This window comes from Bufo gargarizans, chromosome 3, assembly GCF_014858855.1.
Source record: "Bufo gargarizans isolate SCDJY-AF-19 chromosome 3, ASM1485885v1, whole genome shotgun sequence".
Classification (NCBI taxonomy): Eukaryota; Metazoa; Chordata; class Amphibia; order Anura; family Bufonidae; genus Bufo; species Bufo gargarizans.
The window spans coordinates 343,906,274-343,925,043 of NC_058082.1; the positions used below are offsets into that span (position 1 = coordinate 343,906,274).

General features: G+C 45.1%; 1 protein-coding gene across 1 annotated transcript in view; it reads right to left on the bottom strand.

The window, feature by feature from the left end:
* Positions 1 to 15,186, bottom strand: part of TMEM35B (transmembrane protein 35B) — a 29,849-nt gene extending 14,663 nt beyond the window's left edge. The window contains exon 1 of the mRNA XM_044286721.1: positions 15,034 to 15,186. Coding sequence (XP_044142656.1) covers positions 15,034 to 15,141 — 108 coding nt within the window. The 5' untranslated portion in view covers positions 15,142 to 15,186. The remainder of the gene's footprint in view (positions 1 to 15,033) is intronic.
* Between the last annotated feature and the right edge of the window lie 3,584 nt (positions 15,187 to 18,770).

The following is an 18,770-nucleotide window of genomic DNA, read 5'->3' on the forward strand; positions in this document are numbered from 1 at the left end:
CCGACTAGTATTGTCTGTGATTTGCCTTCCTTTAACAAAACCCATCTGGCCCACGTCTATTAAGAAGGGTAAGATGTTTGACTAGTTGCGAGAATCTTAGCGTATACTTTTAAATCTGTATTCAAAAGAGATATGGGTCTAAAATTCTGGGGTCTATCCGGGGGTTTGCCAGGATTTGGTAGAGCGACTAAGGTAGCCGCTAACATCTCGCTTGGAAACGACCCTTTCTGAAATGCCCTATTATATACCGGTAGTAAGTGGGGTAAAAGTTGGTCCCAGAAAGTTTTGCAATATAGATTAGATAGGCCATCGGGGTCCAGGGACTTATGAAGGGGAAGGGAGGATTTTGTTTTAGCAATTTCTATTTCAGTGATGGGACAGGAAAGCAAGTCTGTTGAGAAGACAGGAGCGGAAGGTTCAGGTTCTCTAAATAAGTGCAAATAGCTGAAGGAGGTTCTACCTGTATTTCGGGAGAATCCTGGAAGTTATATACTGCTGAATAGTACTCTACAAACTGACCAGCCGTAACCTTTGGGTCACAGATCTTGCTACCGTTAGTAAGGTGTGTAAGATGGGGAATTCTGGATTTTGCCGCTTGCATTTTTAGGCGGCGGGCAAGCAGTTGCCCAGCTTTATTGTCTTGAGAGTAATATCGTGCTTTAATGAATCTCAAGTTTTTCTCATAGGTGAAAAAGGAGGCATTCCCCGAGTTGTGTCCTAAGGGAGTGGATTTGATTTGCCAGTATTTCCATTTTTTTCAATACTGGGCTGCGCAGTCTAGTATCACAGAATATGAGCACGCTGCTCTGAGCATGCTCATGTTCCCTCAGCAGCACAGGGGAGAAGGAAGCAGTGTCTCCCTCCCCCCATGCCGCTGCTGCCACCAATGAGGAGAGAGGGGCATGCGCACTGCACCACCAATGATAGGAGGATTTTGAATGGGCCCGAACTTTAAGTTATCAGGCTACATAGAGCAGCGCCCAGGGATGTCCCTGCACTTACTATTATTCCTGGGCGCCGCTACGTTCGCCGGCTGTGCCCCCATTACTGTCTCCTGCTCCGTTTGCGAATTGCTACTATCGGAGCAATGGGCAGGAGACATCAGCTTCTCTCCTGGGCGTTCCTTCTCCCTGGCTGTAGCACTGTCAAATCGCAGCGCAGAATGTCACAGTGAGCCCGCCCCCCTCAACCCCCCCAGTATTAAAATCATTGGTGGCAGTGGCCTCCCCCCCCCCCCCCCCCTCCCCCCCTCATTAGTGGCAGCTTCTGATCAGAGCCCCAGCAGTGTAATCCTGGGGCTCCGATTCGGTTACCATGGCAGCCAGGATGCTACTGAAGCCCAGGCTGCCATGGTCAGCTCTCTTCTGCTGTGTGCACTATGCACAGGGCAGCAGGGAGAGTGTGAGGTCCTATTTACCCTAATAGAGATCTATCAGGGTGAATAGGACAAGGGATTTAAAGATCCCAGGTTCTAGCCCCTAAGGGGGGGGGGGGGAATAGTTATTAAGTAAAAAATAAAAATAAATGAAAGTATGAAATGTGGAATGCACGTGGCTTTTTTGGTGTTTTTTTTTTTTTTGCTTTGTATCAAATGGTATTGAGTATTGCAATACTTTTTTATGGTATCGAAATCTAATAAAAAATTTGGTATCGCAACAACTCTACTAAGTAGTAGTCTCCTCCCCCACAATGTACAATCATCCGAGACATTATAGTGAAAGCAGGTACAAAACATTAAAAGGCAAAGTTAAAACAAAACAAAAGCTCAAACCGGAGTGAAATAGTCACCTATAAAAAGGTGTATAATCCAGACCAAGGACTTCAAGGGGGAGAAAGTCCCGATTGGTGCCAAGCACTAAAAAGTTAGACGCCAAAGCACACAAAAAAAGGCTAAAATCAGTGTTTGGTACCCATCTTGGCACTGACCGAGTGCCACTCAGAAATCAGATGCTGCAGAGGAGATTGATGGATCTCTTCTGTAGATAGTAGGGACATATTCCACGAACTCAACAGGCGACGGCCTTCATCCACGAAGGCAATACTACAATGTTTACTATTATGAGTGAGCAAAAGATTTACACGGAAGCCCCACTTGTATGCAATTTTATGTTCTCTTAGGGTAATAGTAACAGGAGCCAGAAGACGCCTCTGTTGCAATGTGGCAACCGACAGGTCTGTATACAATTTCACGGACTGATAAGGTGCCGGCATCTCTGATAGCTGACAGGCTGCCAACAGAACGGCTTTTTTGGTCTAGAAAAAGTGAATCCGGGCCAGAGTGACCTTGGGAGTGGTCTCCGGTAGATGTCGGGGTCTGGGAATCCTTTGTGCTCGGTCGATGATCAAATCTTGAGCAGCACAGGAGGGCAAAAGTTTCTGCATAAGGGTCTTCAGATAATCCATAAGGTCAGAGGGCCCAATGTCCTCCAGAATCCCCCAAAACTTGATGTTATTTAGCCTAGAGCGATCCTCTAGTTCGTTCAGCTTGGCCTTTATGCAGTCAATTTCTGTCGACATTTCTTCTTGGTTTTATATCAATTAATTATGAGATGTAGCAAACTCACCCATTTTAGTCTCCACATGTAGAACTCTGGTGTCTAGGCCTGTAATGGAGGATTGGAGAGGGACTAGTAGGGAAGAGAAATCATTGTGGAGGGCCGCGCTGAAGGATATTAACATTTCCTTCAAGAGACTGCCTGATGCAGGTTGTTCAGAGGTGGGGAACCTCTGTAATAAGGAGGAAATCGGGTGAGTAGCTGGGTTCTCAGAGCTCACCACTGATGCGGCGGACTTAAGTCTTGGACTCCGCTTCTCTGGGCTCTTCGTATGGAGGGAAGATGGCGCCCGCGCCCTCGTGAGGTCTGAGGAGGCAGACGACCCGGCAGATCCACTGCTCGCTGAGCTCCTGGCTTGGTACATGGGGACTTGAGGTGAGCGAGTTGTGCTATTCACAAGCTGAGAGGCATTGCGCTGTAACAGCAGAGAGGATCTGGGTGCTGCCTCAGAAGACTGTGGCAGTGATGAAGGCTCCGCCGGGCCTGCCGAAATAAAAGTCCAGCCTGCCCTGCTTGGCGTGGGCTCTCTTGCCTCTAGGCATCTTAAAGAGGCTTTGGGCATAGTTTGACAGATTTAAGCATTAAAAGAGAGGGTACCGCGCTATGGGAGTTGCTTTGTGCAAGAGTGAAAAGTTCATGCGGCCATCTTGCTTAGCTGTCAAGCCACGTCCCCCTTTTTTTATAGTTATGTCTACTGAGCTGTGTGGGGCTCATTTTTGGTAGTACAATTCTGCAATTTTTACTAATACCATTTTATAAAAATTTTTGGGTAAGAGAAGTGATGAAAAAAAATGGCGAATCAGCCATTTTGATATTGTTTCTGTTACTCCATTTGCCATATGGGATAAATATTTTTTTATTGTTTAGGTATTTTTTTTATTTTAGGGAAATTTTATTTTAGTTGATTTAAATTTTTATATTAACTACATCATGACCGCCCATATAGTATAAACGTCCTATGGGCGGTTGTTTATCTCTGAATGGACGTTTTAGAACGTCCATTCAGAGATGGCAGCTGCACGCTAATCGTGCAGCTGCAGAGCGGGTTGCCCGCTGTCAGTTACAGCAGGGCACCCCAGAGAGAAGGAGCGTTGTGTATACAGATCAGGAAGTGCTATGCGCTCCCTGTACTGGTGATCATGGGCGTGCAGGAGCTGTCAGCTACTATGTCAGACACAGTTACAGGAGAATAAAAAAAAAAAAAAAAAAAAGTGAAGTTAAATGTCCCCCAGAGGTCTTGTATGACCTTATGGGGAATGCAAAGTTTAAAATAAAAAAAGTATTTATTTTTTAAAGTTTAAAAAATCCCCAATTAAGTAAAAATAAAAATAAAATGAAAACTGTCAAAAAAGCCATTTTTGTCACCTTACATCCAGGGCTGTGGAGTCGGAGTCGGAGTCAATTTTGGGTACCTGGAGTCGGAGTCGGCAAAAAATGAACCGACTCCGACTCCTACTAAATTTAAATTGGAATAAAAAAAATAAAAAAGCAAGTTTAAATGTCCGAATTCATAAACCGTTCTAATTAATGACTTCTCTACTGTAAGAATAAAGGCCAATGCATGCAGTGCCTCACGTAACCGCAAAACAAACGCGTTCAGTGATGTGAAGAAGCATGCTTTTCATATGCTTCACTATATGGCACGCAATGCACAATTAGGAGTGGCAATACATATACTTTCCATTGTGTTGTGTTCTGATGTTACAGGGAACACAATGCCCATGGTTAACCTAGCCTCTCACTGATAAGGGATTAAGTAAATATGTGTTTTGCAGGACTAGAGACACTTGTATAAGTGAAGGGAATGGAGGGTCAATAGTTCAAGACTGAAGCTGTAAACCATGGATGTCAAACTCATGGCCCTCCAGATGTTGCAAAACTATAACTCCCATCATTCCCTGATAGCTGTAGTATGCCCAGGCATGATGGGAGTTGTAGTTTTGCAACAGCTGGAGGGCCACGGGTTTGACATCCCTGCTGTAAATCATTGGAAAAACTGCTGTCATTCAGCTAAGGCTATAAAACGTGTAAACTCAGAATGTTATCTTAAACTTTAAACATGACTATGGGATTCTTCTAGGGAAAACATGTTTTAAAATAAATGCCCCTTCCTGGAGCCTCCCACTGCCCTATCTTCAGCAGAAGATCAGCACACAAAGGAGAAGGCAGCAGCTTCTGCCCAACTACCTCTCTGTGCTAGAAGAGCTTAGAAGAACTTCTTTCTTTCCTTCAAGGAATGTATAAAATACATTCGCATATTAAATACAGAGGAGTCGGAGTCGGAAGTACAAAAAACTGAGGAGTCGGAGTATTTATCTACCGACTCCACAGCCCGTTACATCACAAAGTGTAACACCAAGTGATCAAAAAGGCGTAAGTCCCACAAAATGGTACCAATAAAACAGTCACCTCGTCGTAAGTCTAATTCCTATTTTTCAGTTCATCCCGCATGACAGCACAACAGAAAACGTACCAAATATAATTTAGGAGGCTACCAAGTCTAAGGACAACATATCTCACATATTTATCATTGGATAAAAATACCATTTCATAGAATCAGGAACAAACCTAAGACAGAAACTTTTTGATTCTGCCAGAAAACTAAATCTTGATGACAGAATTTGTGAACCCAGTCGTATCTCTGAAATGTCTCTATCTGCATCCTTGATCAACAGACCTACCTCTGTTTACAGACTTTAGACTCTGCCATAAAAAGGATGCCCTTTACCTCTAAGCCTAGTCTATATGGTAAGTAACATTGCTTAAAAGCAACTCGCTCTAAAACCAGATGAAACCAATATTATAACATCATATATAACCACTACACTGAGTAAAAATTCACCCTAGACCCCCATTGCAGTTCATTCCCAAGAGCTTAATTGTTATAATCTGATAAACAACTAACTCCGGATGTCTACAAGGTATATGTAAGAAACAGAGCCAAGCTGACCGCACTGGCACACGGCAGGCATGGACATCAACGGTGAGGTAACCAAACTGCACCATGAACTTCATACCGATGCAGGACAAGCTTGGGATCCAGTATCAGGAGGTGTTGTTATCAACTCGAGGAAGAAGTACCCTCCCGACGAAACCAGGCCAACCGAGAAGCCACCTGCCCGCATTGCTTCAAGGTCAGAAGCAGTCTACGACCTTGTTAATTTAATGCAGCCTAAAAATTTTAACTCCACATTTCAGTCCTTGAACAGGTGATGCTACTATCGTTTGAGTTCCCATTTAGATCCCCACACGGCTTCTTAATTAAAGTAATTAGAACTGTTGAGGCAATCCAGTTGGGTTGAACATGTCTGGTTTACTTACCTGACAAGTAGTTTGCCAGGTTTAGGCCCCTTTCACGCGGTCGAGATTTCCACGCGGGTGCAATGCGTCAGGTGAACGCATTGCACCCTCACTGAATCCGGACCCATTGATTTCGATGAGGCTGTGTACATGAGCTGTGATTTTCACGCATCACTTGTGCGTTGCATGAAAATCGCAGCATGCTCTATATTGTGCGTTTATCACGTCAACGCATGCTCCATAGAAGTGAATGGGGCTGAGTGAAAATCGCAAGCATCCGCAAGCAAGTGCGGATGCGGTGCGATTTTCACGCACCGTTGCGAGGAGACGATCGGGATGGGGACCGTATCATTATTTTCCCTTCTAACATGGTTATAAGGGAAAATAATAGCAATCTTAATACAGAATGCATAGTACAATAGGGCTGGAGGGGTTAAACATTTTTTTTTAACTCGCCTTAATCCACTTGTTCACGCAGCCCGGCTTCTCTTCTGTCTTCATCTTTGCTGTGCACAGGAAAAAGAACTGTGATGGCTTCACTGCGCTCATCACATGATCCATCACCATTACATTGTTTTGCACTAGTGTGGAAAAATCGTGCATGTTCCCGCAACGCACCCGCATCTTTTCCCGCAACGCCCGTGTGAAACCAGCCTTACTTGGAGTATGTGCCGCCAAAGCAAGCACCAATATTGTCACGCAGCTTCTGCCAACACCTGCATACAGAGCGTTGGTAAGGAGAGGAGAAAAGGCCCCATTCCAGCTGCTGACTTTTTCAGGCGCACTGAGGCGCGATCCTGCTGAACTCCACATGCACAGAGGCAGGGTTAAGGAACAGCAGATCTAAGCTCCATAAACCCATAGTGAGGTAACCACCAGCTGCATTACCCACTTCATCAGTGTTAGGAGCAAGCCAGAAGACCTCCGCATAAGAGGTACTGGCACGGCCACTTATAGGGTAGGAAGGAGGAGGATGAACCCAATGATTGAACCCAAGCCATCATATAACCCACCTATAGGCCTCTGCCTCCACAGAGTCAGGCAGCAAGCCATGTACCACCAGGTGGGTTCTGGGCTGCTAAGGGACCTCTACCCAGAGAGGTTTAAGCAAGGCTATTCAAGATCTGGAAGGGGAGGCCCGACACCCTCTGATCCTAGTGGCAGCCTTAGGCCCTAAAAGTCCAATGGTAAAGGACTTACTTCCCTCCCCAGTAAAGTAAGTCCTTTACTATAGCCATTTCTATCAATCTAATACTGCCATCAATGGCAATATGAATGACGCTGATGTATGTTTTTAATTATTGATTTAAAACAGTGCTACTTTGGATATGATCCAAATATGCCTATTTTAACTTCATAAAACTTATAACGCTTCATACTTTGTAAACACTTCTGCTCCTTGGTGCCGCCTTGCTGCCTCCGGACCAACCCCCGAAACAGCACCACTTACCGTATATTTTCCTACCTAATTTGTTATAACAGTGGCATCCTATTACAGAACCACGTTGGAATTCATTGAACTCTAGACCTTTTGTCACATATTTCTTAGGCTACTTTCACACTAGTGTTTTTTCTGGATCCGGCAGGGCTCAGCAAAAATGCTTCCGATACTGACAATAGAACCATCTGTATCCGTTATGAACGGATCCGGTTGTATTATCTTTAACATTGCCAAGACGGATCCGTCATAAACTCCATTGAAAGTCAATGGGGGTCAAATCAGTTTTCTATTGTCAGAGAAAACGGATCCGTCCCCATTGGCTTGCATTGATGGTCATGATGGATACTTTGTTCTCCGCATCCTAGGACACAAAGCAAACCGCAGCATGCTGTGGTTCTCTCTCAAGTATGAGAACGGAATGCGTTTTGGAGCATTCCGTTCTGTTCAGTTCAGTTTTGTCCCCATTGACAATAAATGGGGACAAAAACGAAAGAGTTTTTTTCCGGTATTAAGACCCTATGACTGATCTCAATACCGGAAAATATTAACGCTAGTGTGAAAGAAGCCTAAGGCTGGGTTCACACCGGAGCGTTTTACAGCGCGTTCCTACGTGCTGTAAAACGCTCAACAGGCAAGAACCAATGATTCCCTATGGGAATGGTTCTCACCTGAGCGTTTTACAGCGCGTACGATCGCGCTGTAAAACGCCCGACGCCCCAAGAAGTACATGAGCTTCTTTGGGGCGTCTTGTCGTGCATTCCCGTACATAGACTTCAGCGTAAACGCGCGACAATGGGCGTTCGCTTGTCTCTGTATGCGCGATTGCAAACGCCCGTACAATCGCGCATACAGAGCGCTCCATCGCAAATGCTCAGGTCTGAACACAGCGTAAGGGTACTGTATTATATACTCCTGTGGAGATTGGAAGTGAATAAATGAAGGAGGAGTTTCGCAATACTTTTCTCCATGCAGTGTTTGTACTGGTTTTAAGTACATGGCCTAGTTATGTGCTGATACATAAGGCACTGGCTGAATGTGATCATTCATGTGAAATTTTAAGAATTTCGTATCCAAATGCCTCCTACATAATCATGTCCATGAATCTCGCCACATACATCCCTGGTAGCTAGGAATGAGCGAACTTCATATTTTGAAGTTTGTGTTGGGGGTATATGCTGAATTGCGTTACCATGGACCATAACACAATTCTATGACTGAATGCATAGAGGCATTCTGTCATAATAGAAGTCTATGGCCTGCATAACGGATCCGTCCGGTTTCCGTTAGGCAGGAGAGGACTCCATCATAACAAAAACCGGACGGATCCGTTATGCAGGCCATAGACTTCTATTATGACAGTATGAATAACGGAATGCCTCTAAAGGAATTCCGTTATGCATTCCGTCATAGAATTGTATTATGGTCCGTGGTAACGGAATCGATAACACAATTCAGCATATACCCTAACCTGAACTTGAAAATATGAAGTTCGCTCATCCCTACTGGTAGCAATGTCCTGGAGAGTACACCTAGTTAGGTACATTTGTTAATTAAAATCTTTATGTTGCATACACTAAGCCCAAAACGAATAATGTATACACAATGCATGGGAAGAAGTAGATCGAAGAAACTGTCCTTGCTCACAGTGAGCACTAGAGGGAGCTGCAAACCAACAGCTTTAGTAAAAATGTTGTTTTGTTAATTGACACTATAGTGAGAACGTAAAATGTACGTACCTATACCGATGACAAAACAGCAATGAATAACGGACGGCTACAGCTGGGACTGAAGGGTAGTAATGGTTGGGTTACTACAATGAATGTGAAGCTGGAAATGTGTGTAGATTTCAGAACACACTTCCAATTTCAGAAATCTGCACGGAAGCTCAATTTGCACAGCAGATTTTTTTTTTTTGTTCACAGCATGTGGATGAGATTTCTAAAAATCTACTTTGCTGGTACTTTAAAATGCTGCAGATTTGCCGACACTGGAGGGCTGCAAGACAGCAGTGCTAACCCTGGGTTCACACCTGAGCGTTCTGAAACGAGCGCTCTGTATGCGCGATTGTATGTGTGATTGTAAACGCCCGTACAGAGACAGACGAGCACACATTGTCGCGCGTTCCCGAATATCTATGTATGGGAACGCGCGACAAAATGCCCCAAAAAAGCTCAAGAACTTGTTTGAGAGTCGGGCGTTTTACAGCGCGATCGTACGCGCTGTAAAACGCCCAGGTGAGAACCATTCCCATAGGGAAGCATTGGTTTCTCCTTGTTGAGCGTTTTACAGCGCGTAGGAACGCGCTGTAAAACGCTCAGGTGTGAACTTAGTGTAACACCCTAGTGTGGCTTGTTTACTCAGTGAATAAAATAAAAATAAATAGTGGTTAAAAAAAAAAATTATAATAATTTAACTCACCTTAATCCAATTGCTCGCGCAGCCCGGCTTCTCTTCTGTCTTCTTTGCTATGTACAGGAAAAGGATCTGTGGTGACGTCACTCCGGTCATCACCATGGTAAAAGATCATGTGATGACCGGAGTGACGTCACCACAGGTCCTTTTCCTGTACACAGCAAAGACAGAAGAGATGCCGGCTGCGTGAGTCTTTTTTTTTTTAACCCCTCCAGCGCTATTGTACTATGCATTCTGTATTAAGAATGCTATTATTTTCCCTTATAACCATGTTATAAGGGAAAATAATACAATCTACACAACCCCGATCCCAAACCTGAACTTCTGTGAAGAAGTTTGGGTACCAAACATGCAGTTTTTTCCTCACGCGCGTGCAAAGCGCATAACATGTTCCCGCAACGCACCCGCACCTTTTCCCGCAACGCCCGTGTGAAACCAGCCTAAGGGTGCCACCAACACTCCACAGCTCTTTCAGCGATGCACTGGGACCCGATGTCACACAACGTCAGATCACAGTACGCACTTACGTGCACTAAATCCTGATGATGTGTGTATGTCAGGATACAGTGCAGCGCGTTGCACCACGGAGCGGAGAGTAACAGAGATGCCACTTAAATCAGGGAGATGGGTACACCAAACTTGATATGTGTCTGAAATGTGGTGTGCCAGAATTCTGGGGCAAACAATGCCAAAGGCGCGCCCTTAAAGTGAATGTGGGCCAGTGGGTGTATTTATCCTTTATACATATATTTGTAGCATGTTAATATTTCTCCCCTCCTGGGATTTGCAGCTTGATTTTGTACTTTTATCGCTTGGTCTGCAGAGGATTTGCACTGTGCACTTTATTTTGTCCCCCTACTGATTGGATCTATAACAACCGTTGAACAAACATTCGTCTGGTGAAAGTTCACTCTGTCGACAGACATTTTAGTTGATGTTGGCTGTTACAGTGGTAAAAAAGGGAATCTGTCACCACGTTCCTGGACCATTATCTACCCTAACACATGAGTTGTACTGCAGACAGAGTCCAGATCACTGTTTATTTTCCTACTGCCCCGCATTCCCCCCCAGAGTCAAAGATGCTCTGAAATCCATTGTCAGGACTGCTGTGCATGCGACCTCTCCATTATGTTAGCACAGTACAGTGTGTATTTCAGTGCAGCTTTGAGCACTGACAACATAGGAATGGGGGGGCAGTAGGAAAATATAAAATGGTAATCTAGACTCTGTATGTTTAGTACTACTCATGTAATACTGCAGATAATAGTCGAGAATATCATGGTGACATTGTTGGTTTAAAGAGGCTCTGTCAGCACGATCATCACCATTAAACCTGTGATTCTGCATCTGCGCAGTGGATCTGATAAGCTCTGAAAGAAATCGCTCATCAGATCCACTGTGTGGGCGCCAAGTCACTGAGCCGACTCAGCACTTGCGCAATGGATCTTCCCAAGCAGCATCTGATCCACTGTGCAAGCGTCAAGTCATTCAGCTGTGCTCCAGGCGCTACAGCCAGTCTCTTGGTGCACGAAACTAAAGATCATTAGCATAATGTTATATTTTTCAGCAACTATTAACCCTAGAGACAAAAGAAATATGCCTGGTTTAATAGGGTTGATCATGCTGACAGTGGCAGTTTAAAGCCGCTATACATGTTCGATTACGCTGGGCAGGTTTTTAATCGTTTGCCCTTTGTCATCAATAATGTTTGTCTGACATTATCATCGCACTAAGGACGAGCGCCTCTTCCTTCATGAGAAATATCATAAAATCCGCAGAATACTCATTCTTGTACAGTCTCGCAGGATTTCACTATGGATGTCACACTTTCAACACAGGTTAAAATCTGTGGCAAATCCCGCAGCACAAACAGCATGGAATGTGCACTACGCTGCGGTATGGCCAAGAACTTAGCCTAAGGTCAGTTTTTACGTGAGTGTAATTTGGGCACATCCATGCACCCACACCCGCCTATGCACAGGCGCAATGACCTGACATGACAGCATCATAGCTCCCTATGAGCTCGGATCAGTAGACCTGCAGCCAGTAACAATCGTGTCCGACACTGGCCTCAGAGTCCGTATATATACTGAGGGGGCACAATGCGGGGGGGCACTAAGAGGACATTTTTTCATACCAGGGGCACTATGGGGGCCATTTGATGTCGAGGGAGCACATAAAATATACTAAGGGCACTGCTGGGATGTATAAAAAAAATTATAATAAAAAAAAGCCAGTGAACGACACCTGTTTTTAATGGCAATTTTAAAAAACTGATAGACGGACAGAAAATGGATGCACACATTGATGACTGACAGTGTGTCGGTTGTCTGACTGTAGCCTGAGTTTTTTTTTTTTTTTTTTAATTGTTTTACCAGTAAGGTTGTTATATTTTGCTATCTGCAGTTTTTGCTGTTTTTCTTGTTTTTGTGCACACAGTGGGGGCCATGTACTAACATTTTATGACAGTCACAAGACCCCTTCTAACGACTTCTTAAATGCCTGTGTGACAATGTTTTGTTGCATAGGCATTTGTACGCTGTGCTCGCCACTTGGGATAGACGGGTGTGCGGTAGGGGAAGGGACTTTGGCAAATTTGCTATATTTACATCTGAGAACAGGTGTAAAATATAGCACAGACTGGTGGAATTGCGCCTAATTTATGACGAGGGGCACGCCTTGTTATAAATTAGGCAACTCCTTTGGCATCGCAGGGGGTGTAAACAAAGACTGGCGTAAAAAGCAGGTTTGGAAAAAATGACCCCCATTATGTCACTAGTTTTCTGCCACTTGTGTTTTTCCCCTACTGAGGTGGTGATGTGAAAAGGCCTGAAAACACCAAACGCCTCCAGAGTATTTTTAAAGGGTGGGTTCACACTAGCGTTAGGGATTCCGTTATGGCTATTCTTTATAACGGAATCCATAAGACGGAAGGACGGATCCGTTCTTCCGCCCATAGACTTGTATTATGACGGAATGCAAAACGGAATCCTTTAAAAGGCATTCTGTTTGCTTTCCGTCCTAATAGAAGTCTATGGGAATCAAAATGGATCTGTCTGGGACCCGTTATGCAAGACGAAAAACAAAGTCCTGTCTTCCGTCTTGCATAACGGGACCCAGACAGATACTTCTATTAGGACGGAAAGCATTCTGTCTGGGCATTCCATTAGTGTGAACCCACCCCAAGAAAAAAGTAATGGACCAAAACAGCAGATGCAAAAATAAGGCTTGTGCGGCCTGCGTTCAATCTTTCCCAGAGACCTTCAGCTAACACCTGAAGACAGTGTTTTTGCTGCAGAAAATAAAGTGACCAAAAAACACACAAAAGTGCAGGAAAAGGAAGAATACCGCCATAACACAGCATGTCATGATGTACGCTGTTCAAATAGATACACCTTCAATAGCTGCCGGTCAAAGTATTGACCAGCTGAAAACTCTCCCCCAACTCCCCCCCAACTCCCCCATACGTGTTTGGTTCAGCTGAGTGTATGTGATTTCAATTGGGGGGGGCGGATATTGCTGGTAGGAATGAGCAAACTTGTGATTTCAAGTTCGGCGTACAACGTTCGGGTTATCTAGCAGAATCTATAACGAGATTCTTAGATAACCAGAAACTTGCACGCCCGAACTTGAAAACACAAGATCGCTCATCCCTAATTGCTACCAGTCATAGAGAGCAAAAAGGAGAAGGTGAAAAAAAATTCAATTTGCCAGATCCTTCTCTAGAGAGCTCCACATTAACGTTAGATTGTTGGCCAGTCTTACCAAAAATGTCCAGTTCAGCCAACAATGCACTAATGTGTATGGGGGTCTTAAGCCCACCGAATCTCATGGGCACGGTATACACGCATAAGATATATGGCCACGAGCAAGAATGGTGCAGAACAAGTTCATGAGAGGAACCATGGGGCAGAACTTAGGCCGGGTTCACATCACCATTCGTCAGAAAAAAAAAAATGGATATTGTATTTAAAGGGGTTGTCCGGGTTCACATACCCTTATTTTCACCCCGGCAGCATCCCTGAGGCTAGCATCGGAGCATCTCATGCTCTCCTTTGCCCTGCGCTAGATTGCTGTTTTACTGGCTAGGGCAGCGCTAAAGCCCGTCCATTAGTGCCGGTGACGTCACTGGGCTTCCTGGCAGTCCCAGTACGTCACCGGAACTCCTAAAAATGCCTTTGCCCTGCGCAATTTAGCGCAGGGCAAAGGAGAGCATGCTCAGGTCAGGGGAGCTGCTTGGGTGAAAATGGAGGTATGCCCGGGTTCAGCTCTGAACCCGGACAACCCCGTTAAAGCATCATTTATGTACATTTGGCATCTGTTTTAGCCATTTCCGTCTGCAATCTGTTATCTTACACGGAAAAAAAAGTCCTGCATGCAGACAAATGGCTAAACGTATACAAAATACACGTAACTGGGCATAACGAATGCCTAAAAAACAGGATCTGTTTTTTTCTCTTTATTTTTCTGTTCTTCTGATGGATCAGAAGGACGGAAAACTAAACGGTGATGTGAACTCAGCCTTAGTTCTATTTTTTTGCGGTGCGGAGGCTCGAACAGAATTACCACGGAAGCACTATGTAGTGCTTCCGTGCAGCACCGCAGCTCCAGATTGCGGACCCATTCAAGTGAATGGGTCCGCGTCCATGATGCGGGGAGCACGCGGCCGGTGCCTGCATATTGCGAACTGGGCAATGGCCGTGTGCATGAGGCCTTATTGTGTAACACTGAAACGACAGATGTATCCCGAGGTGACATTTTAATACGTCCATGAAGGCAATGGCAGTATTTACATGAGAACTTCAGAAGTGACTTTTCAGCCGAAAAGAGGCACAGCGGACAAGCAAGAGGGACGCACATTAGTTCACTTTCACCTAATTCTCATACCCAGGAACGTCTCCAATCCCCGCTGCTGGGGTAGCCTGGCCATGGCAGTACTAATAAACATGCCCTATGCTGTCTATTGGATACGCACCATTTACAGATAAGATAGTATGTGCCCGGTTTGGTCACCTGTGGGACTTTAGACTGTCACCTGCAGTTAGCACCTGCTCCTGTCTCTTCTCAGGCTACCGCTGTACAGCTGCATGCAGTGTAATGGCACTATAGCTGGCAGAAGCAAATACAGTTAGAAAGGAGGACAGCCTAAAACACACTCCACCAGTCCAAGTCCAGTAAGGCTCAGACCTGGCTCTAAGTGCAGGATTTGGACCGTGTTCTTCCCGCATTTTTTTCAGCCCATATTTAGGCTATTAAGGGGCGCCAATACTTGACACCCCTGCCATGACACGAGCAGGTGAGGGCACAGCACTGGGTGGCACTTACCATTTGCTGGTACACCTCCGCAGATACTTGGTCTGTCAGCTTAACCACTCCCGCGACACCGAAGAAGAACCCCAATAGGACCCGGATAGCCGTGAATACAATGGCCATGGCTGCTGTCTTCTGTGCTCCTGCTCAGGATAGTGGAGCCTTGCAGCAGGGAGGAGTGCACCGAGCCCGGGAGCCGCTCCCTCCATTGTCCTCCCTGCAGGCCATTGGACGAAAGCTCTTTCCAGTCTCCACCCGTGTTTTGGCCTCGGAGACCCCGGGTGGAATACGCGCCCAGAATGTTGTTTGTGTGGCTGCTAAGAAATCTTGTGATGACATGTGGGGCCTATTAAGCAGTGCGACGGGGCTTAGTACATAGCTATGCAGTCGTGCAAGCAAGCATGGGAATACCTCATAGAGTCACCCCACCCCGACCTCCATAGATAAAGGAGACATACGAGCCCCTCACAAACGAGCTTGTTCTGAGGGGCCCCCAGAACGGGGCCAACTTTGTAGAAGGCGAGTAAGGCCTAATTAGCACCAAATGTATGTGACAGACAGTACAAGATGTCACCTCATAGATGCTGTACATGTAGGCCTGCATTTTGAGCCACAGTATGACACATAAAAAGTCAGTTATACATCTGGTGTCAAATTAGGATATATGCGCACGGTGTGTAATACATGCTAACTTTCTTGCGGAAAATTTGCAGCGTAATATAGTACTTGCTAAGTGGATGCTATTTCAAAAATCTCATTTAGGGCTCATGCACACGACTGTGTGTATTTTGCGGTCCTCAAAAAATACGGATAACGTCTGTATTTTCCAGAAAAGATGGCCCCTAATAGAACAGCACTGTCTTTGTCCGTAATGCGGACAATAATAAGGCTACTTTCACACTAGCGTTCGATCGGATCCGTTCTGAACGGATCCGTTCTGAACGGATCCGCTCATATTAATGCAGATGGTGGCTCCGTTCAGAACGGATCCGTCTGCATTATAACTTAGAAAAATTTTCTAAGTGTGAAAGTAGCCTGAGCGGATCCGTTCAGACTTTACATTGAAAGTCAATGGGGGACGGATCCGCTTGAAGATTGAGCCATATGGTGTCATCTTCAAGCGGATCCGTCCCCATTGACTTACATTGTAAGTCGGAACGGATCCGCTCGCCTCCGCACGGCCAGGCGGACACCCCAACGCTGCTTGCAGCGTTCAGGTGTCCGCTCACTGAGCGGAGCGGAGGCTGAGCGCTGGCAGGCGGATGCATTCTCAGTGGATCCGCCTCTACTGAGAATGCATTAGGGCCGGACGGCTGCGTTCAGGGCCGCTCGTGAGCCCCTTCAAACGGAGCTCACGAGCGGACACCTGAACGCAGACATGTTCTATTTTTTTGCAGAACGGACATATGGAAACGGAATGCACACAAAGTAACTTTTTTTTTTTTTTTTTGCTGAACCATTGAAATGAATGGTTTCGCATACGGTCCGCAAAAAAAAAAAAAAATGAACGAACACGGAAAGAAAATACATTTGTCTGCATGAGCCCTTAGGCTAGGTCTACACGACAACATTTTTTGCGCGACAGATAGGGCGTAACAGTTGTCGCGCGACATTTTGTTGCACTAATGTCGCACGACTATTTTTATAAAGGCAGTCTATGGTGTCGCACTGCAACATGCGACATGTTGCGACTGCGACGCGACAGTCGCAGAAAAATCCATCTTGAATGGATTTTCTGCGACTGTCGCAGTCGCAGCATGTCGCATGTTGCAGTGCGACACCATAGACTGCCTTTATAAAAATTGTCGCGCGACATTGGTGCAACAAAATGTCGCGCGACAAATGTCGTCGTGTAGACCTAGCCTTACACAGTGTGGAAATCTTCCTTGAGGAAATTGACCTGCGGGTGTGGATTTAGAAAAGCAGCACAAAAATCCACAGAAAGTTCACTGCTAAATGAACAAGGGTGTTGTTAGGCTTATAGAATCCGCACCAAAATTCACATATGTTACGTGCGGATTTAATGCAGTTTTGGCGCAGATCTCACTCTTCCATTAAAAAGGGTGAAATCCGCACAAACAAGTGACAAGCTGCAGATTTTAAAATCCGCTCGGCAGGTCAATTACCACACGGAAGAAAAAAAGCAAAGTGTACATGAGATTTGTCTGATTGTATACACTTTGCACTTAAGGTGCATTCACACGGCCATTTTCATTTTGCGGATTGCAAATCGCGGATTCCCAAGTGCATACACCGGCTATGCGAATACACCCTTAGGCCTCTTTCACATGAGCGTGACGGATTGGCTCAGGGTGCGTTCAGTGAAACTCGCACCGTTTTGCAAGCAAGTTCAGTCAGTTTTTTTCCGCACGGGTGCAATGCGTTTTTCACATGCATGATAAAAAACGGAAGGTTTACAAACAACATCTCTTAGCAACCATTAGTGAAAAACGCATTTTATCCGCCACTAATTGATTTTAACTATTGAATGACTGCTGAAGTCTAAATGAACGTATTCAGTTAAATGCAATCTTGTAGACTGCATCTGTAGTTCAATAGTTAAAATCAGTCGCCCTACAAAAAGTCGCAGTGCCGCCCAGGCCTAAGACTGGTCTAATAAGTATGTGCAAGTGAGCTGAAAATAGGCGCACATCTCCATGAAAGGGTGGAATGGAGTTGAAATTAGACTGTTTTTGAGACTAAATCAGTTGCAAAATAAGGTGCACCTATATAAATAGGTTGGAAAATCGGAGCAAAAGTGCAATTTTGTTAGAAAGTTGCAAAAAAAAGTGTCACGAGCTGACTCCAGTGGGGGAGGGGGCGGATTTGTGTAGATAAAATGGAGTAGTATTTCTAGAGTATGTAAGTTTTAAAGGGTATCTGTCAGCAGAGTTGTACCTATGACACTGGCTGACCTGTTACATGTGCACTTGGCAGCTGAAGGCATCGGTGTTGGTCCCATGTTCATATGTGTCGCATTGCTGAGCTAAATGAAGTTCTTATATGCAAATGAGCCTCTAGGAGCAATGGGGCGTTGCCGTTATGTCTAGAGGCTCAGCTCTCTCTGCAACAGCCACGCCCTCTGCACTTTAAGTGACAGGGCCAGGCAGTGTAAATGTGACCACGCCTGGTCCTGTCAATCAAAATGGAAAGGACATGGTAGTTGAAGAGCGCAGAGCCTCTAGGTGTAAAATATCATTTTTCTCAGTAATATGCACATATAAACATGGGACCAACACCGATGCCTTCAGCTGCCAAGCGCACATGTAACAGGTCAGCCTGTGTCATAGGTACAAATCTATAAATCCACAAATATAAAAAATACAAATATAAATCTACAAATACAGTTTCATAGGTACAAATCTGCTGACAATCTGCTTTAAAAATGCACCAAATTTATCACAAAATGGGGGGACTTTATCATGAGGGGAATATTTGGGGTAATATTTATCAAATGCCGCATGTTTAATAAATTTGTCTCATCTTTAAAGGGGTTTTCCAAGATCTTTTTACTGATGAGCTATTCTCGGCGCTGTGCTTCGTGAGCAAAGAGAAGGCCACTGCGCTACTGTGGGTGCCGGTTACTTCTCAAATCGCTGATCGAGGGGGATCCTGGGTGTCGGACCCCCACAATCAAGTACTGATGAGCTATTCGGAGAATAGGTCATCAAAGATCTTGGAAAACCCTTTTAAACCCAACACTTTTGTCTAGAAAAGCTACTCTGTTTTCCTACTCCACTCTTCAACTGCAG